The sequence below is a fragment of the Rhinolophus sinicus genome, linkage group LG11 (genome assembly GCF_036562045.2).
Source record: "Rhinolophus sinicus isolate RSC01 linkage group LG11, ASM3656204v1, whole genome shotgun sequence".
NCBI lineage: Eukaryota > Metazoa > Chordata > Mammalia > Chiroptera > Rhinolophidae > Rhinolophus > Rhinolophus sinicus.
In genome coordinates this window covers 5319904-5344858 of record NC_133760.1, presented here as the reverse complement: position 1 = coordinate 5344858, position 24955 = coordinate 5319904, and the positions used below count along the sequence as shown (strand labels likewise).

General features: G+C 49.0%; 1 protein-coding gene across 11 annotated transcripts in view; it reads left to right on the top strand.

Moving 5' to 3' along the window:
• MYH14 (myosin heavy chain 14) overlaps positions 1-24955 on the top strand; it is a 91727-nt gene that overhangs the window by 36662 nt on the left and 30110 nt on the right. For 6 of the 11 annotated variants that reach the window (XM_074315444.1, XM_074315443.1, XM_019741566.2 and 3 more), the window contains 16 exons: positions 1604-1722; positions 2984-3136; positions 3414-3587; positions 3933-4106; positions 5657-5771; positions 9471-9658; positions 12563-12684; positions 14239-14308; positions 14464-14624; positions 15693-15801; positions 17907-18038; positions 18921-19127; positions 20334-20471; positions 22205-22328; positions 22916-23087; positions 24719-24931. In XM_074315444.1, coding sequence (XP_074171545.1) covers positions 1604-1722; positions 2984-3136; positions 3414-3587; positions 3933-4106; positions 5657-5771; positions 9471-9658; positions 12563-12684; positions 14239-14308; positions 14464-14624; positions 15693-15801; positions 17907-18038; positions 18921-19127; positions 20334-20471; positions 22205-22328; positions 22916-23087; positions 24719-24931 — 2371 coding nt within the window. Of the gene's footprint in view, positions 1-1603; positions 1723-2983; positions 3137-3413; positions 3588-3932; positions 4107-5656; positions 5772-7583; positions 7707-9470; positions 9659-12562; positions 12685-14238; positions 14309-14463; positions 14625-15692; positions 15802-17906; positions 18039-18920; positions 19128-20333; positions 20472-22204; positions 22329-22915; positions 23088-24718; positions 24932-24955 lie in introns of all 11 variants that reach the window. The other 5 variants (XM_074315440.1, XM_019741559.2, XM_019741558.2 and 2 more) reach the window with 2 other exon arrangements.

The window sequence follows — 24955 nt, the reverse complement described above, 5'->3', positions numbered from 1 at the left end:
CTGGGATCTGTGGGGAGAACTATATGCCATTATAATCAGTCTTCTTTGAAATCCTGTGTATTTCATCTTTTCTGCATTTGCAAACATTAATCAGAGAAGCAGTCTACAGGCTTCACCAGCTGGCAAAGGGCAAAGGCTTAGAACCCTGTAAAACCATCCTGTTCCTGGCAGCGTAGTACTACCTTGCACATTTTGTGCATTTTATTCAACCTTCTTATGTTGGTGCTTAAATACTTCCCATATAATGCAAGGTTACTGTAGAAGAATTAGAAACTGTAATTGCACCAAAAAAAGGGAGGGGGACTTAAACCCTCATGACCTCACCTCTCAGAAATAACCACTGTTGACATTTTGGTGTATTTCCTGCCACGTATTTTTCTTTTCCTTTTTGCTGGATATTTGTAGTAAGTGTTTTCCCATTATGGTAGTGATAAATGCTTGAAAACATTAATTCTCATTTTAATTCAGAGGAGAAACAAGAAACACACTTGCCTGCACAGCCCCACCCCCATTTTCGGCAAAAATATCTGTTAACATTTTGGCACCAGGCATTTTTCTATGCAGTGTTTTTTCCTACAAAAATAGAGTGTATATTACATAATGTTTTGCAACCCGAGTGTTTTCCTTTTAGTGTATTACACACTTTGTTCTGTTTCATTAAATAGTTCCCAACGTAATTTTTCCCCACTGTTTTCTTGTAAAAAAATTTTTAAACATATAGAAAAGTTGAAAGGACTTATTTAGTAATGTGTTATGTTTCTACATTTGCCAAAAGGTTTTATTTGCTGACCTCATTTTCATTGTAGACTGTTTACTTTTGTTGTCATTGTAAATGATGTCTTCTTATTTGTTTTTCCTTTCTCCCTCTTTTCCACAATGTAGAAGAACAATTAATTAATTTTTCAATATTTGTTTTGGGTTTGGCCACCTCAATGAACTCTTATTCCAGTAACTTTCCCCCTAACATTTTATTAGGAAATTATGAAACTTATAGAAAAGTTGAAAGAATTTTATAATAAACCCCCAGCTATCCACCACTTAGATTCTACCATTATTAGATATCTTTCCATCCATCATTCATCCACCTTATTTTCTTGTGCATTTTAAAGTTGCAGACATGGGTGCAGGTCACACATACACACTTCTGCCTTCATATCTTTAACTGGCGCCCAATCTTTGTTTACAATTCTTTCTTTGATTCAAAATGAAATGTACCTATCATGAAATGCACACATCTTGTTTACTGTGTAATGAGTTTCCAATGTAATTTTTAGTGATGGTAGAACAGCTATTCAAATGGATGAACTCCACTCCCCTAACCAATCCCCAACTGTTGGGCATTTAGGTTGTTTCCTGTTTTTCTCCAGTGTAAACAATATTGTGATGAACAACCTCGCAGTCCCATCTTTGCTCACATCCAGGATTATTTTTGGCCACTTAGGTTCCCAGAAGAGAATGGTTGTGCCAAAGAACATGCACACGTTTAAGACCTGTGATACCTCTAGTGGGAAAGGCTGGGCGGGCTTCTGTTCCACCAACAGTGGGGGGCGCTGCCATGGCCATTTCCCAGTGCTGATCTGATCTTGGTGCCTCTCACCCTCAGCTGCCCAGAAACTCTGCCGCCTCCTGGGTCTGGGGGTGACAGATTTCTCCCGCGCCCTGCTCACCCCCCGCATCAAAGTTGGCCGAGACTACGTGCAGAAAGCGCAAACCAAGGAGCAGGTGAGTGGTGCTGGCGGCGGAAGGGTACAGGGCGAGCTGGGTGCCACGGTCCTGGGTCTTTAAGCAGCTCATGCCGTTTTTCCTTGCTCACTCAACAAACTTTTGCTGAGTGTCTGCTGGGTTACCGACTCTGGTCTAAGTGCTGGGAGTAAAAGCAGTATTGGAAACAAAGTCATGCCCTCAGGGAGCTCAGGCTGTAGTAGGTAAACAGATAATAAAAGAAGATAAATAAACAGGATGCTTGTATGTGGTGATGTCTTCTCTGAAGAGGGGGCTTAGGGCGGTCAGGAAGTTCCTCTCTGAGGAGGTAATGTATAAGTTGAGCCTAGATGGTTAAAGGCAGAGGGTACAGCCCGTGTAAAGGCCCTGGGGCTGGAGCAAGCTTGGCGAGTTGGGAATGTTAAGGAGGTCATTGAGACTAGAGAGTGGGGAAGAGGGTGGTTGAAGCTGCAGTCAGAGAGGTTGGGAAGGGACAGATCACGCAGGATCTTAGGGGCCACAGTAAGGAGGTGAGTTTTATTCAGAGTGCAGCAGGTCAGCAAGGGTTTAAGCCAGGGTACAACTTGATTCAATTTGTCTTTTGTAAAGACCCATTGTCTACTGTGTGAAGAATTGAGTCCAGGGAGCACAGGTGGAAGCGGGGAATCATGAGTAGGCTGCTGCAATAGTCCAGGCAAATGACAATGCGACTCAGGCCAGGGTGGCAGCAGTGGGAGTGGAGAGAAATTAACACAAGCTAGAGGTTTTCAGAGTCCAGGTTTTGGGCGGAGGCCTCTGTTTGGCCCCAGGCTGGACTTGAGGTACTAGGACGAAGAAGACACAGTGGGGGAGATGAGGACTATACATTGGGGGTCACGCTGACCTAGGTTCCACTCTTACCTGAGGTGCTATTGTTAGGATCCATTTTACAGATAAAGAAATGGGCACAGAGAGGTTTATTCACCTGTCTGAGGTCACACAGCCACTACGCGGCAGACCCCAGGATTCAAACCCAGGTTGCCAGACTCTAGAGACCACCATCTTAACTGTTACGCTGTTGAAATTGGTTCAAGGGGTGGGCAAGATTAATGAACTAATGGGCCCCAAGCACTTCACACAGTGCCTGGCACACAGTAGGGTTTCAATAATGGTTGGCTGTTTGTTGTTCATTGCATCATTCTTGAGGGGCCCGGTCCCCACCCAGTGTTTTCTTGCCGCCCAAGGGATGGACTGAGGCCACTGATGTGCAGGCCCAGCCCTCACTGTGTGCCCTGCCCCATAGGCTGACTTCGCGCTGGAGGCCCTGGCCAAGGCCACCTACGAGCGCCTCTTCCGCTGGCTGGTTCTGCGCCTAAACCGTGCTTTGGACCGCAGCCCCCGCCAGGGCGCCTCCTTCCTGGGCATCCTGGATATCGCCGGCTTTGAAATCTTCCAGGTCTGCACTTTGTGCCGCCAGAGGGCCAGGAGGGGCCAGCACTCTGGCCCTGTTCCTCTTGCTCTGGGTCCCCGTCCCCCCTTGCTGGGTTCCCATCCCCCCTCTCTGGGTTCCCATCCCCTCTCTCTGGATCCCCATCCCCCCTTTCTGGGTCCCCGTCCCCTCTCTCTGGGTCCCTGTCCTCTATCTCTGTGTTCCTGTCCCCCATCTCCCCAGGCCCCCATATTCTCTCTCTGGGTCCTGTCCCCTCTCTTACGCATCCCCTCATCCTCTACAGCTGAACTCCTTCGAGCAGCTGTGCATCAACTACACCAACGAGAAGCTGCAGCAGCTCTTCAACCACACCATGTTCGTCCTGGAGCAGGAAGAGTACCAGCGCGAGGGCATTCCCTGGACCTTCCTTGACTTCGGCCTTGATCTGCAGCCCTGCATCGACCTCATTGAGCGGCCGGTGAGCCCGTGACACCTCCTCCCACCCCACCCCCCATACCCACCTCCAGTACCGGCCATGGCCATGGTCCAGCTCCTCACCCTGCTGGCCTCAGGCCTACCCATCAGGAAAATGCAGAAAATGACATCGGTCCATGTGACCACTAGATAATACAACCTGAAATGTGCCTGCCACAGGGCCTGGCTTGAATCAAAGGGCTAACTGACAGCTGTAACTGTAACTATTGTTCTCACTCACATTTGGTTGTAAGTCCAAGTGTCACTTATGAGAACTAAAAATTAGCCGCAACCGAAGTGTCCAATATTTGGTGATCTTACTTAGTCTCCCCTTCCTGTCAATGGCCAGGCCAACCCCCCCGGGCTCCTGGCCCTACTGGACGAGGAGTGCTGGTTCCCAAAGGCCACAGACAAGTCCTTCGTAGAGAAGGTGGCCCAGGAGCAGGGTGGTCACCCCAAGTTCCAGCGGCCGAGGCACCTGCGAGACCAGGCCGACTTCAGCGTCCTGCACTATGCGGGCAAGGTAGGGTTGGGGACCAGCCTTGGGGCACGTGGGCGGGAGTGGGGATCACTTGGCTACAAGTATAGAAAGGTACAGAGGGAAAGCAGGGGCCACCAGATGTCCACTGGGACAAGACACTGCCAGGGTAGGGACCAGGAAAGTCCAAGGTGGAGTGAGGACTCCACCTTGCTGATGAAGTCAGCAAAGCTTCCACAAGGAGAGGGTATTTGTGGTGGGTTTTGAGGGTTGGATAGAAGTTGACCAGGTAGAGAATTATGTGCATTTTATCCACTCACTTGGCAAACATATGCTTTTTGTGTGCTTAGCCCTTTGTTGAGTAAAGCTAAGGCTCCAAGTCAGACATGGTTTCTGTTCTCACAAAGGTCCTTATCTGGAAGGGACACAAATAAAGACTATTAGGACATAAGGGTGATAGGTGCTTTCATAGGGACAGCGAAGGGCAGTGTCAAAGCCCAGAGGCGGAATGCCGTGGGAAGTTTTCACAGAGGAGAGTAATGCTGGGTCTGAAATCTAAACCAAGGATCACCAAACACTTTCTGTAAATAGTTTCAGCTTTGTGGGCCAGTCTCTGTCACAACCACACAATTCCATTGTAGCGTGAAGGAAGCCACAGATAATACATAAATGAATATATAAATGAAGGTTGTAGTCCAACAAAACTTTACATATAAAAAGAAGTGGGCTGTACTTTGTTTCCCCTAAAATAAGACCTTGCCAGACATTCAGCTCTAATGTGTCTTCTGGAGAAAAAATTAATATAAGACCTGGTCTTATAGTAAAAAAAGACCACAGATTATGTAAATTTTTGCTCCAAAAGATGCATTAGAGCTGATTGTCCAGCTAGGTCTTATTTTCGAGGAAACACAGTAGTTTGTTGATCCCTGGTCTAAATGATGAGTAACAGGTCGCCAGAAAGGATGGGTGCAGGGTGGGAAGGGCTCTCCAGGCAGAGGGAACAGCATACACAAATGCTGGGAGGCAGAAGCCCCATGTGTCTGTGTCTAGCATTCTGTGCCTTTCCCATACATTTTCTAAGACCTCTCGAGAGCCCAGCCCTGTGCTGGGCTGAGTCAGACCTGGGTCCTGGCCTCAGGCAGCCCCTGTCTGGTGGAGGGAACATGTAGAGGGAGTTGTAGTGGTCGTAACTGTGACCTTGGGAGCCTCAAAGCAAAGCCCTGAGTACTTGGCAGGAGCCAGCCATGGGAAAATCCACAGCGAGAGAATCCCAGGCAGTGGGGACAGCAGGGGGAAAATGCTGAGGTGGAAATGCGCTGGCACGTTTGAGGAACAGTGCGGAGGCCAGTGTGACTGATGTAGAATGGATAAGGAAGTGCTGGTAGATGAGATGGTAGAGGTGGTCAGGGAAGTAAGGGAGAGGACCATGCTGGTGGAGGGTGCAGTTCAGAATATGGACACAAGGTGGCACCAATGCTCTCTTTTGTGGTGTGCCCCAGAGCTGGACATCTCAGAGCTTCTGGGAGGCTCCTTGGGATATCTGGAGTGCTAATGAACCTGCAAGTTCATCAACCTCAATATCTGACTTCATTTAGGTTGACTACAAGGCCAATGAGTGGCTGATGAAAAACATGGATCCTCTGAATGACAACGTTGCAGCCCTCCTGCACCAGAGCACAGACCGGCTAACTGCAGAAATCTGGAAAGATGGTGAGGATCAGCTTCCCCTGTCCCTGTCCCTGGAGCTCTGGGCATCCCTTCTCCAAAACCACTGTATGAGCAACTGTGTTTCAGAGGCTGAGTTCTGAACCTGAGTTGTCTGCTCAGAGGCAGAACTGACATAGGCAGGTCAGTCTCACAATAATGTTCCTACTTAGTGATTGATTGATTGATTGATATCTCAAGCAAGCATCATATTCAATGATATAACACTCCTCCTTAATCAGAAACAAGACAAGGATACCCACTGTCAACACTGCTGTGAAACACTGTTTTGGTGATACTGGCCTATGCAATCAGACCAGAAAAATAAATAAGTATGTGAATATTGTAAAGAAAGAGATAACTTATTATTTGTAGATGGCATTGATCCCTTGAAAAATCAAGAGATTTGACTGAAAAAGGATTAATAACAAGAAAATGCAGTAGAGTGGTATTTTACAGATTGGTCAATGTTTAGGCTTTGCTTTCGTTGCTTTTTCACAAAGTTCCCTTCAGGAACCCAGGGAAGAAGAAAGGAGCAACAGACCTAGATATAGTTTTAGAGCGTTTTCTTGCTCCAAAAAGACCCATCAGACTGAATTTAGCCATCAGTCTTTTCTAAATGACACTTCCAAGAGGCATGGGCAGAAAAGCCAAATGTCTTTGTGGTAGGGGCCTGTATTTTCCCAAGCCTTGTCTGTTGCCATCCCCCTCATCCTTAGAGGAGGTTTGAGAGATGGTTTAATGCAACTGGCAGGGCTAGCATCTTGATTTTTCCTGATTCCAGCTTTCTTGAATCTGTCAGTTTGCCTTAATCTTTTATTGAAGTGAAAAGCATAGTTGTAGAAGTGCTAGCCCATATAATTAGACAAGGGAACAAAATAAACAAGATGAGTGGTTCCCAAAACGAACTCACAAAGCAAAATGGTTATGGGGTACCTTGATCTTGTGAGCTGATTTTAGAAAGAGAAATTTGGTATTTGTGTCTCATATACTTTACATGAGAAAGATTGAAAAGTAGCATTTGATGTTCAGCGGCAAAACCAGATTCTGCTATGAGAATCGTCTCCTTCAGGCTGAAAATCTTCCCCTTCCCAACTTCTTTAAAATCTGTGCCTCATTCATGGATACACGTTCGTCCCCAGTGATCCCCTACATGCCCCACCCCATGTATTCCTGGATCTCAAAGGATTCCAAGAGAGAAAGTGGAAGCAGCAAAGCCTCTTGAGTCCTAGACTGGAACCTAGCAGTGTTACTTTTCCACTGTTCTCCTGAACAAAACAGTCACAGGCCAGCTCAGATTTGAGGAGATGCAAGTCACAGAGAGGGGTGGGAAATTGGGGCCATTTTTGCATCAGTTTCTATTACAGTTGCCCTGAACCCAGAGTTGGGTGTCCAGCATCCTGGCAGCCCAGGGGAAAAGGCAAATGAGACAAGTTGTCCTCAGAGAGGCAAAGACAAGCAGGGTGAAAGCATTCAGTTAGTCTTCGAGTTTCCTGGCAGCCAGGGCAAAAATGGATACCTAATGAAACATACAGCGCCAACCTCTAGGGAGAGAGCTTTTCCCCCTGGCACTGAGTTCTCACAGAGGACATTCGTCCTTTCAGCCAACATTGATGCCCTCAGTGGATAGACACAAAGGTGAACAGGCCCATCTCCTTGGCTTTAAAGGTTTATGGCCAGCACTCAGGTTTTCCCTCCTGCTTTGCTCTGTGCTGTTGACTAATAACCCTCTCTCTTTTTCTTCCTGCCACCTTCTTTCCTTCCTCTCTTCTCATGCTACTTCCTTTGCATTTCCCTCCATCTGTCCTCATTCCCCAGAAAATGGGGGCTTCCAGCAGTTCTCTTTCCTTGGCTCCTTCCCACCTCCACCCCCAGGATCTTCAGGGAGGCACAGCTCTGCCATTTCTCCGCCAGGGGGTGGGTGTTGCTCTGCATCGATGGGTGAGATTTGCTGGACAAGGAGGGTGGGTCTGTTGGATTGGGAACCTGGTTTTGAACCTGGTTTTGTCCCCTCTCCTCTCCATAAGGAGGTTTTTCATGTTTCTTCTTCCTCCTTGTCAGCTCCCTTAGCAGTTTCCAGACTGAATGCCTTCTTCTAATTAAACTGCATGTAAAAGTACAAACAACTGCGATAGTATCAGCTGAAATTTATTGAGTGTTTACTATGTTCTGTGCACTGTGCAAAGCCCTTTAATGATTATTAATACATAGAACCCTCTGAGCAACCCAATGAGGTGGGTGTTAGTATATTGCCCCATTACACAGATGAGGAAATTGAAGCACAGAGAGGTTAAGTGACCAGCGCAAGGTCACACAGCCAGTAAGTGGCAGAGCTGGGATTTGAATCCAGGACATTGGATTCAAATGTCCAGAGTCTTAGCTTTTACTTGTGCTATAAGAACTTAATAAGTGGTAATTATCATTTTGATGATAACTGGAAGTATGGAGGTGGGAGGGAGAGTTGAACCTGGGGAGGAAAATGCCATATCTGAGCCTCCGTCATACACCAGATCCGGCCTAAGTGCAGATTGTCTGGTTGACCTCTGATGACTGTCATCATTGGAGACAGCAGGACATCAGATTTTGGCCCAGCTGCAGGATCCTGAGAAACATGGCATGATTCGATCATTGAATTCGAGAGAAAGGAATGAGTGTTCCTCACTAGCTGAAGTGACACCATCAAATGACAATAGAGAAACAGAGTTACCATGAAATCCAGCCTTTCTAGAAAAATGCTCAATATGGAGGCAGATTATTTCAAATATTTAATGTAAAAGCCAGGCTTTATTACATTTTTAATGTGGCTCTGTTTCAGGTTCCTAAAAAGGCGACTGTGCTGTGTTTATGATTACCATTTTCCCTCTCTGTGCCTCTGTTTCCTCATCTGTAAAATGGGGCATTTTTTAAAAAAATTTTATTGGGTACTATTGGGGAATAGTGTGTTTGTCCAGGGCCCATCAACTGCAAGTTGTTGTCCATCAGTTGTGGAGGGCGCAGCTCAGCTCCAAGTCTAGTCGCCCTTTTCAATCTTAGTTGCAGGGGGCGCAGCCCACCATTCCATTCGGGAATTGAACCGGCAACCTTGTTGTTGAGAGCTCACACTCTAACCAACTGAGCCATCCGGCTGCCTCACCGGCAGCTCAGCTGCAGCTCGTTGTCTTCATTCTAGTTGTGGAGGGTGCAGCTCACTGGCCCATGTGGGAATCAAACCCACAACTCTGTTGTTAAGAGCTCGCACTCTAACCAGCTGAGCCATCGGGCCTCCAAAATGCAGCAATTCTTACAGGCCCATAAATATGCCAGTGTATGTAAAGTGCTTTGAGCAGTGCCTGGCAGAGAATGTGTGTTAAATAAACATTTGCTGTTGTCATTGTCATTTGTCAATAAGGAAAATGGAGATCATATCCTTGAGGAGAAGAGGTGTCAGAGGACAGGGTTCAAGAGGACTCCCACTGCCTGGGTTCAAATCCTAGATCTGCAGTTTCTAAGCTGTTTGGCCTTGGGCACAGTCTTCTACCTTTCTGAGCCTCAGTTTGCCTGTCAGTCCAATGGGGCTGGTAATACCTACCTTAGCAGTCAGTGTGAGTTATTTCATATGTAAACTGTCAGATCCTATAAATGATAAGACCCTTGACCTTTGGCCAACCCAGCCCCCCCAAACCCGGATCCCATTCTCTCCCTACATCTGATTTCCTCTTCACACAGTGGAGGGCATCGTGGGTCTGGAGCAGGTGAGCAGCCTTGGGGACGGCCCACCGGGTGGCCGCCCCCGCCGGGGCATGTTCCGGACAGTGGGACAGCTCTACAAGGAGTCTCTGAGCCGCCTCATGGCTACACTCAGCAACACCAACCCCAGCTTCGTCCGCTGTATTGTACCCAACCATGAGAAGAGGGTAAGTGACTCAGCCCGGGGATTGGGGCAGCTCTGGCTGCTAGATTTGGCAGCCAAGAGATTAAGTGACCTGGCCCGGGGATTGGGTAAAGGCCTGGCTGCTGGACTTGGCTGGAGCCACATCGGGTCCCAGGCTTACCTCTGACTGGCTGTGTGACTTTGAGTGAGTTACTTCCCCTCCCAGACTCAATGCCCTGTTAGGAAAATTCATTCATTTATGGGGGACTTAAATTTTATTGAGCACCTACTAAGTGCCAGGTACTAGGGATACATTAGAGAGAGAAGCACAGCCAACCCCTATTCTCACAGTCTAATGGGGAACACAGACATTCAACTAAGTACCCACAATGAACATCCAATGGAATTTGTAGGGGTGGTAAGTGTCACATAAAGTTTGATCTGGTCAGTGAAGTCACAGAAGGCTCCTGGGAGGAAGTGTCAGCTGAGCTCTGAAGGATAAGTGTTATGCTGAGCAGAACAGCTCATGCAAAGGTCCTGTGGTAGGTCAGAGCATGAAAGGTCCAAGACATAGAAAGAAGGCTATTGGAGCTGGAGCTGTCACATAGGTATGGGGAGACCATGCCTGGCCTCCCAGGGCACCGAAAGTTTTTTTTGTTGGGAAAATCAGAGAACAGGCTCTGTAGAGAAGGGTCAACGTGAGTGGAAAATGAGACCACAAAATTAGGTGCTCAAGGCTTACACTGTCCTCAGAAAGTAGCTGTGGTTATTGGGTGGGTGGACCTCTGTGTGTGTATCTTTTCTCTTGTCTGCAAACACCATATTTTATCAAATCTAAGACACTTTTATTTCTGACACTTTAGCATCTCTGAAGTTGGGATGTGGCTTATAATCAATGGCTTGTCACTTTAATTGACAGTGGTTTTTCTTTCTTGGTGGTATGTAAAATAACAGTGTGTCTTACAATTGATGGTAGCTTATATTTTATGAAATATGGCATGCATGGACAGCCATTTCTCTAAGAAGCTTTGGTCCTTTTTAGTGGAGAATGGTACTTATAAGATCTGGGTGCTAGGTGCACTCCACGGTATTAGGGTGTCACTCCCAGGACCTCTCAGTAAATAGCTATGTATATATGCACAAATGTATATACATGCATATACATAGGTACACACATGTACACACATATATGTATATACACATTTACTTTTATATTTATTCTTAGAACTAGCTTTCTATATTGAAAGCCATGAGTTCATACCAGTATGTCAAGTCCAGCCCAATGTCACAGAGTTCATTGTAACTGTTTTCGCTTTACAAATTTGTAACTTCTTTTTTTTTTTTTTTTTTTGCAACAAGGAGAAACCTGGGTCCTATAATATAGTACATATTTACTTGTTTTCTGAGTCCTTTTTTATGTAATCAACCTCCTGACTTTGCTGGGCATCTCCCTTCTTGAGCCTGCCAAGTGTTTTTTCGAAGAGTGGGATGGAGGAAGGAAAGAAGGAAGGAAAAAACAAAATGTTCTTGTGAGAACTTCCTATTTATTATTTCCAATTTCCAGCTATTTCTCTGGGGCTCTTTTGATTGTGAGAGTGTCAACTTTGGCTTAAGCAAAAGTGAGAATGTATAGGTTCACCTAATTGAAAATTCCACTATTGGGTTCAGTTATAGCTGAATCCAGGTGTTCAAATGGTGGTGTCAGGAGTCTTTTTCCTCGTCTTGGATCTGCTTTTCTATGTGTTGCCTTCTATCTGAATAAATCTTTCTCTTCCTCCTGGGAGTGGCAAGGCAGCCTGCAGCGGCTCCAGGCTTTCATTCTTCTTGTTCAGCAACCCTAGTGGAAAGAGGACCTCTTGTCTAGTGGCTCTAGCAGAAGTCCCAGGGCTGGCTCTCATTGGCCAGGATGGCTCTTGTGCCCCTGGACCAGTCATTCTGATTGGCCAGGCCTGGGTCACATGACCACGCATGGAGCCATGGTAATATCAGTTCTATACACTTATGGACGGAGAGCAGAGGGGGAGGGATCACTCCCTCCCACAATATTGAAGCCTTATTGCCAAGGAATACAGGATATATATAGTAATAGGTAAACAGAAACTCCTTTTTGCCAGAACATGAATAAACCTGAGGGCAGGGACTTTTATCTCTTTTTTCACAGCTGAGTCCCCAACACCTAGAACAATGCATGGCATACAGTGAATATTCAATAAATGTTTAATGAATGAATAAATATTAGAAAAGCCCAGATGGCCCTAGAAAAAGATCCAGACTTGTGGTTGGCATGTTTTAATTCCTACCCTCCAGAGATTCAGATTCTGCCCTGGGCTAGGGCCAGAGCATTGGATATTTGGTTTGTTTGAAGTTTCCCAGGAGGTGCCAGTGTGTTACCTGAGCTGAGTGTAACCAATCTAGAAGGTTCCATAAGAAACTGGGGAATTGTGTTGACTACTCTAGGGGCTGGGGCAAGGCAAAGGTTCTCTTTTGGAATGTATCATTTAAATTTTTGTGCTGTTTAGATTTTTACAATTTTCATCATTTTTACCAAAAATAATGATTTATGGGCTTTGTTCACATAACACCTTGGCCGACTCGCCTATATGCTAATTCAGCTTCCCTAGCCTTCCTCCCTCTGTCCTCCTTAGCATCTATTGTTATTTACTTCTTTTGTTTATTAATTATTTCTTGACCACATTTATTGTCAGTCTTTCCCAGTGGACTGTGAGCTCCCTCAGGGCAGGGATTTCTGCCTGATATGTAGTAGGTGCTCAGTAAATTAGGTTGAACCGTATGAAATTGCCAACCATTTTTCGATGGGCCAAAATGGTCATTCCCCCTGGTTTCCCTTGGCTGCTGTCCTACAATGAGTGGTACCCCCCCATCCAATGAGTGGCGCCCCCCTCCCCCAGTGGCCACCGCTGACACCTGTACGACCCTCTCTCTGCAGGCCGGGAAGCTGGAGCCCAGGCTGGTGCTGGACCAGCTGCGCTGTAACGGCGTCCTGGAGGGCATCCGTATCTGTCGTCAGGGCTTCCCGAACCGCATTCTTTTCCAGGAGTTCCGGCAGAGGTGAGCTGGGTGTGGGATGAGGTGGGGCTTGGATCTGGAAGCCACCATACTCGTGTCCCGAGTCCCCCACTGCTACTTCTGAGCCAGGGGACTCCAGGCAAGTTCCTTAGGTTTGCCGGGCCTTAGTTTTCTCCTCTGTGATGTAGGAGAGCAATACCTACTCGGTGTGCTCCCTGAGAGAAAGGGCGTAGAGTGCTCTGCTGCAATCGGCATGTTGCAATCGGCATTTCTTTAAAAATGCAGTGGAATAGGATAAAACAAAAAATATCAACACACAAGAAGCAATAATATGGTAAATATTATAATAGAAACTATACCTCATACAAGCTGCATTTAGCAGCACTGTCCAGAAATAGAACATGAACCCTATATACAATTTAAAATTTTCTAGTAGTCATATTTTTTAAAGTAAAAAGAAACAGGCAGAATTAATGTTGACATTTTATTTAACCCAATACACCCCAGATATTAGGTAATATTAACATGTAGTCAGTATGAAAATTGATAGTGAGATATCGTGCATACTTTTTTCCCTACCAAGTCTTCGAAATGCGGTATGTCTGACCCATAACACATCTCAGTTCGGACACTACATTTCCAGCAGTCAAAGTGAAATGTATGTAATCCTATCAAAACAGCAAAGTTGTGTTTAACAGAAAAATTTTTTACGCTGCTTCAGTTTTTAAATTGAAATTTCACTTAGTGTAAATTAAATACAATTAAAAATCCAGTTCCTCAATTGCCCAGGCCACATTTCAAGGGCTCAGTAGTCATATGTGGCCGGCCAGTAGCTGCTGCATTGGTCAGTGCAGATCTGTAGTTCGCTACTCAAAGTGTGGTCCCCGCACCAGCATCTCCTGGCAGCTTGTTAGAGATGCAAATTTTCAGGCCCCAGCCCAGTTTTACTGAACTAGGATCTGCATTTTAACAAGATCCCTGGTGATTGAGAAACACACACACACACACACACACACACATTTCTTGATCACCAATCATAAAACAATGTATATTATATTTGACACGCATGTGTATGTATATTGTATATATAACACACTTTATTTTATATGAAATGTCAAGATCCAGCAGGGGAAAGGCTCTGAGGACAGACACGTATGTGTTTATAAAATGTATTATTTTTACTCTGAGTGGCACTCAGAAATTTCAACGAAACTGATTTAAAGCACTTAACTCAAGGCCTGACACATAAGAAGTATTCAAAAACTTCAGCTGCTTTTTTTGTGCGGGTTATTGTTACATTTCCATCCTGAGACCCCCTGCTGTTTTATGTCTCGATGGTGGTGATGTAATAAAACACTCATAGTCAGCACGTGGTAAGTGTCCAGGGAGGGGGAGCTTTTATTGTCAGTGTCATTGGTGGTGATATTAACGCTTCTAGCCCGGTGTGTGGCACTCAGTAAATGATTGAATGTTCATTTTTCTTACTGTTCTTGTTATTATCATCATTGTTATAGCCATTTGTCACTCTGAGACCGTGCCAGCCAGGGTGACAGTTTGCTGTAACTCTCCTCCCCCACCCCTCTCCACCCACTGTAGGTATGAAATCCTGACACCCAATGCCATCCCCAAGGGCTTTATGGATGGGAAGCAGGCCTGTGAGAAGATGGTGAGTATGTGTGTGTGTGTGTGTGTGTGTGTGTGTGTGTGTGTGTATGTGTATGTGTGTGTGTGTGTGTAGTCCCAGGTATGGAGGAGGGGTGCTGGGACCTCCCCTGTCATTGCTCCTCCTTGTCCTCACCCATTCCCCCCCACCCCTCATAGATCCAGGCCCTGGAACTGGACCCCAACCTCTACCGTGTGGGGCAGAGCAAGATCTTCTTCCGGGCAGGGGTCCTGGCCCAGCTGGAAGAGGAGCGGGACCTAAAGGTCACAGACATCATTGTGTCCTTCCAGGCAGCTGCCCGAGGATACCTGGCTCGCAGGTGGGGCACCACACTGTCTCCTGGAGTCCCATTGGCTAAGGCTGGGACAGGCAGGGGTTGACCAGATAGCTCCAGATAGCAGGGCCTCCAAGATGGTAGAATGGCTGAGACAAAGGGATAGAGTCGCTTGGTGCCCAGGCTTCTTGTTCTGCAGTCCCTGAGGCCCCTGTGGGCAGGCCCATTGCTGAGCAATGCTGAGGACACAGAGAAAAGCTAGACTCCGCCATAGGGTGACCAAGCATCCTGCTTTGCCTGGGACTGGAGGTTTCCCAGGAGGTATGATTTTCAGTGCTGACACAGAGAAAGCCCCAGGTAATCCAGGTCAAGGTCGTCATCCTACTGGCCAACCCTTGAGGGACTCGAGTCTGAAAGAGGAGACATATACCAGTACAAAGTGTTACAGTCTGGGGCAAGATGTGCTTTGATGGGGTTCATACAAGTGTAGCGGAAAGCCCTGCAGACCAGGATGCCCCCATGTTACACTTGATGACCAGGTGGGCAAAGGAGGATGGGAACGGTGTTCCAGGCAGGGCAACAGCTTGTGTGAAGGCCAGGTGATGTGAGAACCCGGCACACTTCTGGAATGTGGGAAGTTTGTAGGAGTCTCTCCTTTTCCCTTGGAACTGGCCCAGAGGAAGGATCAGAGGAAAAGGGACTCCCAGACACCAGACTGAGGGTCCAGGACCTTGTCCAGGGTCACAGGGGAGCCACAGGAGGGCTGTGAGCAGGAGAGGGGCAGGTGTAGAAAGATCCCTCTGGAGGCGCGTTGAGGATGGACTAAAGTCTGAGAGGCTGGGGAGGAAGCTAGGGTGAGGGTCTAGGGGAGCGAAGATGAGGCCTGAACTAGGCCTGGGGGGACAGAGGGGAGGGTACAGGGCAGACAGAGTTGAGGACAAGAGGAGTGATGAACTGTATACAACAAGATTTACCAATACTACAATGATGCTTGCACACAGTAGGCATTTAATAATGGTTGGTTAGTTGAAGGGAGCTTCGCTCTGTTGCTAACGGAACTGGGCCTGGAGGGGCTGAGCACCCACCCTGCCACACACCTGTTTCCCCACTCAGGGCCTTCCAGAAGCGGCAGCAGCAGCAGAGTGCACTGAGGGTCATGCAGCGGAACTGTGCAGCTTACCTCAAGCTGAGACACTGGCAGTGGTGGCGTCTCTTCATCAAGGTGAGGGCACTTGGGGAGATGAGGTGGCCTGAACAGCGAGGAGAAAGGACCTTGGGGGTAGGTCTGCTTGAACAAGTGACTTCCTTTGTTTGGGCCTCAGTTTTCTGCATCTGTAAAATGGGACCAATCAGCCTCAACTTTGTTAGCCAGGATTCTTTAGATAGCAAGTGACAAAAAAATCTGACTCAAACCAACATGAGTAAAAGATGCAGGATAGCTTCAGGTGCAGCTGGATCCAGGGCTGAGTTGAGAGTCCCGAGGACTCCCTCAGATTCAGTGATTCCCTGGAACTTAGAAAAGCTGTTGTACTAATTGTTATAGCTTATTACAGTGAAAGGACAGAGATTAAAATCAGCAGTAATGATTGGTGCACAGGGCAGAATCCAGGGGAAACCAGGTGCTTCCTGTTGTGTCTCCCAGTGAAGGCATATAGACAGCACATAAACTTCTAGAAACAATATTGCCTACTGGGGAAGTTCACCTGAGCCTCAGTGTCCAGAGTTTTTATTGGGGACAGTCACATAGGCATGGTTGACCGCCCACATGTTTGACCTTAGTCACTCAGTCTCTAGCCCTCCAGAGGTCAAGTTGATACCACGCGGCAGAAGCCCCCCAGGTAAACAAAGTCACGCTTATCAGGATATTCCAAGGGTTTAGAGATTATCTCCCAGGAGCTGGGCAAGAGCCAGTCCTTCCTTTGAAATGAGTGGGTTTTTGACAACTCAGGCCTACTGAGTTAAGCCTTTATTGCACAAGGGCGCAAACAGTGATGTCAGTTATTCAACATTCTGTGTCTCACATTTGGCTTTCTTCTGGGATGGTCACCTGCACAGTTTCCCCCATGGGAGCCACCAGCAGATTGAGCCCCACTTCCTTAGCTAGGCCAGCAGGGGCTTTTCCTGTCTCAGAGCTCAGAGGCCCAGGTTTCATTCTCAGGGCTTAGCTGGAATCATGTGACCATCCCAGACCAGTCCCTACACATCAGATGAGCCAGGCTGGTGTCATATGCCCACCCGAAACAGAGGGGTAGAGCAGGTCTTCAGGCCCTCTGTGAGCTTGGGGACAGGGTGTTCCCCCAATGGGGAACTGGACAGGAGGAAGGAGGGTAGAGATTTGGAGGTAAAAGCACCGCTGTTCAGTGTAATTCTGAACACAGTGTCTAAGCTGTCAGTCTGTATGCCCTCAGCCAGTGTTAACTGAGCACCTAATATGTTCCAGTAACTTTTTAAGGGATCGTGATAAGATTGTGAATAAAAACAGGCAGAGCTGTGCCCATGGAGCCCCTGGTCTAGGGCAGGGGTCCACAAACCCAGTGCAAGATGCGCGTTTTTGTAAATGCCCACTGGTTACTGTATTGCCTGTGGCTGCTTTTGCCTTATAGCAGCTGAGTAGACTCATTAAAATAGAGACAGGATGGCCTGCAAAGCCTCAAATGTTTCCTAGCTGGCCCTTTAAGAAAAAGTTTGCCTACCCTAGGTCAGGGGCTGGAGAGCAGGGGCAGTGGACAGGTAACACTGAATGAATCCCGCCAATAAATATAAAGTTATCGCTGTGATAAATGCTACGAATTAGGGCAGAAAAGAAAATAGAATAGAAAAAGACTTGCATGGAGAAGAATCAAGTAGAGCTAAGAGCTGAATAGAAAGCAACAGAACAGAAATTATCTGAGTGTATCCCACTTAGCAAGGGGGAGGTGGTTTTGTGAAACTTCCATTTTGGTTATTGATGTATGTGTGGTGCCAGTTAGTCCCACCTGAATCGCACCACGTAAAGTGCATCTCACCATAGGACCTGGGACTAAGAACTTTGAGAAACAACGTGGTACAGAATAGCAGCAGCCAGTGTCTCTTGTATGCACGGGTTTATTTAGCCAAAAAGGAACACGTTTAGGGCTGCTTGCCACGTCCCCCTGACTGTTCTTTCCAAGTGTTAACTCATTCCGAAAGCCTTGTGCAGTAGGGGCTGTTATCATCCCCATCTTAGAGACTAACGTGCGTGAGTCTCTCAGCGAGCCAGTGGAGGAGCTGGCCTTGGAACCCAGGAATCCCACCCCGCTCCTGGGCCAACCAGCCTCCTACCTATTCCGTTACCTTGATTTCCCCTAGGTGAAGCCACTGCTGCAGGTGACGCGGCAGGATGAGGTGCTGCAGGCGCGGGCTCAGGAGCTGCAGAAAGTGCAGGAGCTACAGCAGCAGAGTGCCCGCGAGGCAGGCGAGCTCCGGACCCGCTTGACGCAGGTAAGAAGTGGGGCCGTGGATGGGGTGTGGCTGTGGGCGGAGCCAAGTTGAGGGGGGTGGGGATTCCAGCTGAGCCGGAGGTGCGCAGGGCAGGGCTGTGGGGAGAAGGGGTAGGATAGGGCAAAGCCAAGGCGTGCTGGGGCCCAATAGGATACAAAATTATGTGGTGTGGCTGAGCCGTGATGTACAGGATGTAGGGCCCTGGGGATGGAGCCAGGGTATTGGGTGGAGGGCTGATTCTGCCAAACCAAGATGCTCAGCGGGCTGGGCTCCAGGAGCTCTGCCATATGGCAGGGCTATGGTTCACAGGCAGTGGACTATTGATTGATTGTTTCCTGTATTTCTGGCGTCTTAAAATAATGCTGAAGCGAACCCCTTGAGCATTTGTCTGTTCACTTTTTCTGAACTGTTTCCTTTGAGTAAATTGTTAGGCATAGGAGTGTGAAATGAGATGTGAGATGAGTGAAAGGCCTCTCTCGGGCTGTCTGGAGGATGCACTGGAAGAGGCAGAGACTGGATGGAGGCCAGGAGTCTGGGAAAGAGGCTGGGGAGAAAATCCGCTGGGAAAGGATGAGGCCTGGCCTTTTGGGGTTGGGGGACAGAAGAGGGGACAGAGCGGAGAGAGTCAGGGGCAGGAGGGGTGGGAGGGGCTGAGACTGATGGGCTGTGAGGAGGTGAGGGAGAGGACGGCACCCAGGGGTCTGACTCCGTGACGAGAAGGATGTGGAGTCATCCTGCGATGGGGACCTGGGGTAGGTAGGAATGGCTTCGGGAGCTGTATGTCAGAGCAGAGCAAATTGGGGCAGGAGGGACCTGGTGCCCCGCTGAAAGCCATCCTGGGAGCACTGCCTGCTGACCACTGACCTCCTACCCCATCCCTAGCTGGAAGAGGAGCGCGCCCGCCTGGCAGACCAACTGCGAGCAGAGGCAGAGCTGTGTGCTGAGGCCGAGGAGACCAGGGGGCGGCTGGCAGCCCGCAAGCAGGAGCTGGAGCTGGTAGTAGCAGAGCTGGAGGCCCGTGTGGGTGAGGAGGAGGAGTGCAGCCGGCAGCTGCAAAATGAGAAGAAGAGGCTGCAGCAGCACATACAGGTCTGGTCTCCAAGTGCCCACAGGCCACCTCCCCCTACCCTTCTGTCTACCCCACCCACCTTTGCTTCTGCAAACCATGTGTCTTTGGACCATGAATCTGCAGAAAACTCAGCTCAAAGTGGCTTAAGCAAAAAGGATACTTTTTTGGTTTAAATCATGGGGAACTCCAGCATGCATGAACTTCAGGCATGGCTGGATCCAGGTGCTGAAGTGATAGCCTCTGGTCTCTGCCGCTATCCTTCTCCTGGCTCCATCTGCCTCTGAGCTGCTGCATTCACAGGCCAGCTGCCCCCTCCCCACCATGGTTGCCCCTCAAAATCCAGTGTGTACTTCACACTTGTGGCACATCTCAGCTCAGATGCTCAATTGTCTTTGGCAGTACTTCATCTGCATTTGTGTTTCATAGCTTCTTCAGCTGAAAAAGTACATTTACGTACCCAAGTTATTCCAAACATACTTAAAAGTTTTCCAGTGATTGTCTGTTTTTAAATTTGAAATAAAAAAAATTAAATGGAAAATTCAGTTGCTCAGTCACCCTGGCCACATGTCAAGAGCTCAGGTGTGCTTTAATCACCTCTTCTTTACCCCGTTGGTGAGGGAGGCATGCTGCCCTTCGGTCATGGAGATGGCCTAACACACCACACCCAACTCTGGACGAATGAGATAGACAGCAGTTTATTAGTCACAAAAACTCACAGCCTGAGGGAGGCAGACACCACACCACAGAGAGCCACACAGGGGTGCCCTCAGGAAATAGAGTGAGCAAGCTGTGGCTGTGGGAGGCAGCTTTGTAGCAACAAGAGGATGAGGTGACCCCTGGTTCCTGCAGGAAGGTGTGATTGGTTTGTTTGCTTAAATTCTGAGGGCTGGCAGGCAACTGACGTCCACTACACAGGTGTAAGCAGGCTCTGTGCCTGGTCCCTTGGCTAGGGGACCTTATCCATGGGAGCAGAATGGTCGGAAGTCTTGTGGTTAGGCCATTTTAGGTTCTTCCAATTTTACCAGATGTCACGGCATACACTAGGCACTCAATAAATGCTTGTTGAGCTAATGAATTAAACAAGAAGACTAGAAAGGGTTTGATCCTTCCCAGCCTCACCCAGAGTGTGGGTCTGTCTGAGTCAGAAGCCCCGGGAGTCTGTACACTGTCTCCTCTACCCCAGCTCCCAGCGGATCCTCACCACCCACCCCGCTTCCCTACTCCAGGAGCTGGAGACCCACCTCGAGGCTGAGGAGGGGGCCCGGCAGAAGCTGCAACTGGAGAAGGTGACGACAGAGGCAAAGCTGAAGAAATTTGAGGAAGATCTGCTGCTCTTGGAAGATCAGAATGCCAAGCTGAGCAAGGTCGGTGATGGCCTGTGAGCCCCCAAGGGCAGAGGAGTGGGCGCATTGGTGGGTGTGTGGGTCCCTCTCTGCATCTGCCCCCAGCGACCTCCACCTCTGGAGTCTTTGTCACTCTCTGTTTTAGCTGTGTTTCCCTTGAACCCTTTCTCTCCCCTTGCCTCCCTTTGTCACACTGTCACTCAAGCAGGCATTTATTGAGCAACTACTGTGTGTCATTACTTACTGCTGTATCACCAGACACCCAAAGCCATGTGCTGCTGGCCGATCGTTCTGTGGGTCAGCAGCACAGGTCCTCCTCTGTCCTGCCTGTGGCTCTCTCTGGCAGTCACCATTGCATGGTGGTGGGGGCTGGATGTCTGATGTCTCGTTGCTCCTCCATGTGGCCTCTCTCCCCACAGGCGAGCCTGGATTTCTGACATGGCAGCTCAGGGCTCCGAGAAAGGGAAGAGAAGCATTCAGGCCTCTTAAAGGCTTAAGCCTGGAACTGACACAGTGTCACTTCCACTGAATTCTGTAGATCAGATTTTGGCAAATATTTTCTTTAAAAGGCCAGGTAGTAAATAAATATTTGTGGACCACTCCATTTCTGTAACAACCACTCAGTTCTGCCGTTGTAGCATGAGAGCAGCCACAGACCGTACATAACCAAATGTGCATGGCTGTGTCCCAATAAAACTGTATTTATAGAGACAGGCAGTGGGCCAGATTTGGCCTGCAAGCTGTGGCTTGCAGACCACTGAGCTTAAAGCAGTCACAGCTCCAAGGGGTGGGGAATTAGACTCCATCCCTGGATGGGGACCCAGCGAAGAATCTGCCACCATCTTTAACCTGCTACAGCTAAGTGTGGGCTAGGCGCAGGGGATGTGGTCTTGAACTAGCTAGAGAACCATTCATGCCCTCACAGGTGGGAGAAAGGGTTACCAGAGGAAGTAAACATATTCACATTTTGTGACTTAATTATAAACTGTGTCAGAAAAGAACAGAAAATTGTGGAGAGGGTGGCCTGATCTGTTCCAGGGGTGGGCAAGGTGAACTTAGGCTTCTAGGAGGATCAGTGCCCTGAGTTGAGAGTTCAATAATACAGGAGTTTTCTGGAACATTCCTGTAGTACAATACCTATTCTATTCTACTCTGTTCTATTGCCTTCGTTTTGAGGGTCATGCCAACCCACTACATGGGATTTCCAAAACTGCTCATGGTGTGAAAAGTACTGCTCCCAGCCCGTGCTTCTCAAACTCCCATGTGCATGGGAATCATATGGGGAGCTTGTTAAGATGCAGAATCTGACGCAGCTGGTCTAGGGTGGAACTGAGATTTGCTGTCTCTAACAAGCGTCTGTTTGATTTGATGCTGCTTGTCCATGAACCATAGTTTGGGCAGTAGCAAGGGTCCAGACCTCACACACGAATGCAGAAGGTGTCCAAGAATGTTGGCCGCCGTGTTGTTTGGGAGAGCAAATGATTAGAATCACTCTCAGGGTCCCTCTATGGGAAGGTGGTCAATGAATGGTGGTGCACTCCCAGTAACTGGAGTCTACATGGCAGTTGACAGATGTGCTGGTGAGTTGGGGTGGGTGTATAGACCCAAGAGAATGGGAAGGGATGAAGGGCTTGGCAGCAGGAGGGTCAGGGAAGGATGGAGATGAGCAGAAAGGCAAATGAGAATGAGACCAAAGACGAGGGTCGGGTGGGGGTGCTGCTCCTGATGGCCCCCCCTTCTCTCACCACCCTCAGGAACGGAGGCTACTGGAGGAGCGTCTGGCCGACTTCTCATCCCAGGCCGCCGAGGAGGAGGAAAAGGTCAAGAGCCTCAATAAGCTCCGATTGAAATACGAGGCCACGATTGCAGACATGGAGGGTGAGTGCCCGCCCCCACTAGGGAGCCATGGGGAGGCATCTTCTCGGGGAGCCTCCAGTGCCACAGGGCCTCAGTGGTCATATCTGCTAAATGGGGGCAGGAAAGAAGGCTTGGGACCGAGTGGGTGTCCTCCCAGCTCTTACGTAGTTTCTGTCTCTCTCAATCCCATTTTATTGCTCTCTCTTTGGTGTCTTGGGTCTCTCTCTCTCTCTCTCTCTCTCTCTCTCTCTCTCACTGCCCCACTCACTTTTTCAGGCACTTTTTCTGTCTCTCTGTCCCTTGCTATAGACTCAGAATCAGAAGCAGAATGGAGTGATTGCAGGAGGAGGCTGGGGAGATGGGGAGGAGAGGACAAGGCAAAGACAGTCAGTGAGCAGGAGCAGGGGCTCTCATTGGAGGCGAGGAGGAGAGGACGGTGTCTGGGGGACACGGGTGTTCCCCAAGATGGGCAAGCTGGAATGAGGAGGAGGCATAGAGGGAGATGCTGCGCCTGGCACCCTGCCTGTGCTGGGGCTGTGGGTCTCCGTGGGAGCTGCCAGGCCTGTGGGTGTGGAGCCCTCGCACATGGCCCCCTCTCCCACCTCCAGACCGCCTACGGAAGGAGGAGAAGGGCCGCCAGGAGCTGGAGAAGCTGAAACGGCGCCTGGACGGGGAGAGCTCGGAGCTGCAGGAGCAGATGGTGGAGCAGCAGCAGCGGGTGGAGGAGCTGCGGGCCCAGCTGGGCCGCAAGGAGGAGGAGCTGCAGGCTGCTATGGCCAGGTGCAGGGGCGGGCTTGGTGGGGTGTGCAGTGTGCGCGTGTGGCCTGCCAGTGTGGGGGGCACGCCAGCGAGACCCTCCTGGGTGCCAAGCCCAGCCGAGCCACTCACCACCCACACATGTGCCACACACCCCTTCTGAGCCTCAGTGTTCCCTTGTGTAAAATGGCCCTAGCGAGAGATCTAAGTCCACCTGGTTAAGGGAAAAGTGAAACAAAGCCCTGGTGTCTAGTAACTTGCCTAGTTCTGGGTGCAGAATTGGGGCAAGAAAATGTGATTTTCCCCCGCTCCCCCCAACCCCGCCCCCTCAGCCTCCCGACACCACATAGGCTGTGATTTGATAAGTGGTCTGGCCGGCTTAGGAATCATGATCATTAAAATCACAGTCATTCACAAATACTGTGCCAGATATGGTGCTGGGTATTTCAGATGCTTTTTAACCATTGTGCTTCATGCAATCTGAGACGCTCTTGATTATAGAAAATGCGTCTTAGAATCTCTGGTACATGGTGTGTGTGTGTGTGTGTGTGTGTGTGTGTGTGTGTAAGAACCCCCAAGTTCAAATCCTGGCTCCTTCGCTTTCTGGCTACGTGACCTCACCCAACTGATATCACCTCTCTAGCCTCAGCTTCTTCGTCTGTAAAATGGGGTGACTTTAGAAGTCACTCCTAGGATTAGTGTGGGGATTAAATAAGAAAGTCCTCATGAAATGCTTGGCACACCCTAAGCCCTAGGTAAATGCTGGGTGTGTCTGTTACTACTTGTTATTATTTTATTTATCTGTTCTTGTTATTTTTTTTTACATTGAGATGAAAGTCACAGAACATAAAATTAATCATTTTAAAGTGTACAGTTCAGTGGCATTTGGTGCATTCCCGGTGTTGGCTCCAGAACGTTTTCATCACCCCGGAAGGAAGCCTGGTACCCATTAAGCAGTCACTGCATTTCCCCCTCCCCCCAGCCCCTAGCATCACCAGTCTGCTTTCTGTCCACACAGGACTTAACTATTCTTGATATTTCATGTAAAAGGAATCATGCAGCATGTAGCCTTTTACACTCATTATTTTTATTGCCATCCTCACGGCAGCCCTGTGAAGTGGGGTGTTATGTCCTCTCACAGACCTGCTATTCAGAGAGGTTGTCACTTGCCAGGGCAGGTGACCCAGCAGGGGCTACAAACCCTGGTCTGCACAGTTCCCTGAGGACTTAATCCCCAGTCAGCACCGCCCCTTGATCCAGCCTCTCTTTGCAAGAGGCCATGTCCCGTAGGGGTTATAAGGCGGGACTCTGAGGTCAGCTCTGCCACTCACTGACCATGTGGCCAGAGCAAGTACTTTCCTCACTCTGTACCTCATTTTCCTCATTTGGGGTGAGCATTAAGTGAGATGATAAAATCAAGGGTTTGCACGTGGCAGGAGCTTAATAAATGTCCCTGTGATTACTGTTAGTGTCATTCCCACTTTGCAGCTAAGAAAACAGGCTCTGCGTACTGGAGGCACATACCCAGGGGCAGAACTGGGGTTTGAAACTGGGTCTGGCCCCCTCAAAGTCCACGTCTGGCCTGTCCACCCCAGAAGTCATCCCTGCCCCCTGCCTGCCTATGTACCAACTCCATGGCCCTTGTCCACCCCTAGGGTGGAGGAGGAAGGCGGAGCCCGGGCCCAGCTGCTCAAGTCCCTGCGGGAGGCACAAGCAGGGCTGTCTGAGGCCCAGGAGGACCTGGAGGCCGAGCGTATGGCCAGGGCCAAGGCGGAGAAGCAGCGCCGGGACCTGAGCGAGGAGCTGGAGGCGCTGCGGGGCGAGCTGGAGGACACTCTGGACTCCACCAACGCACAGCAGGAGCTCCGGTGAGGCCGGACTGCCCGGCAGCT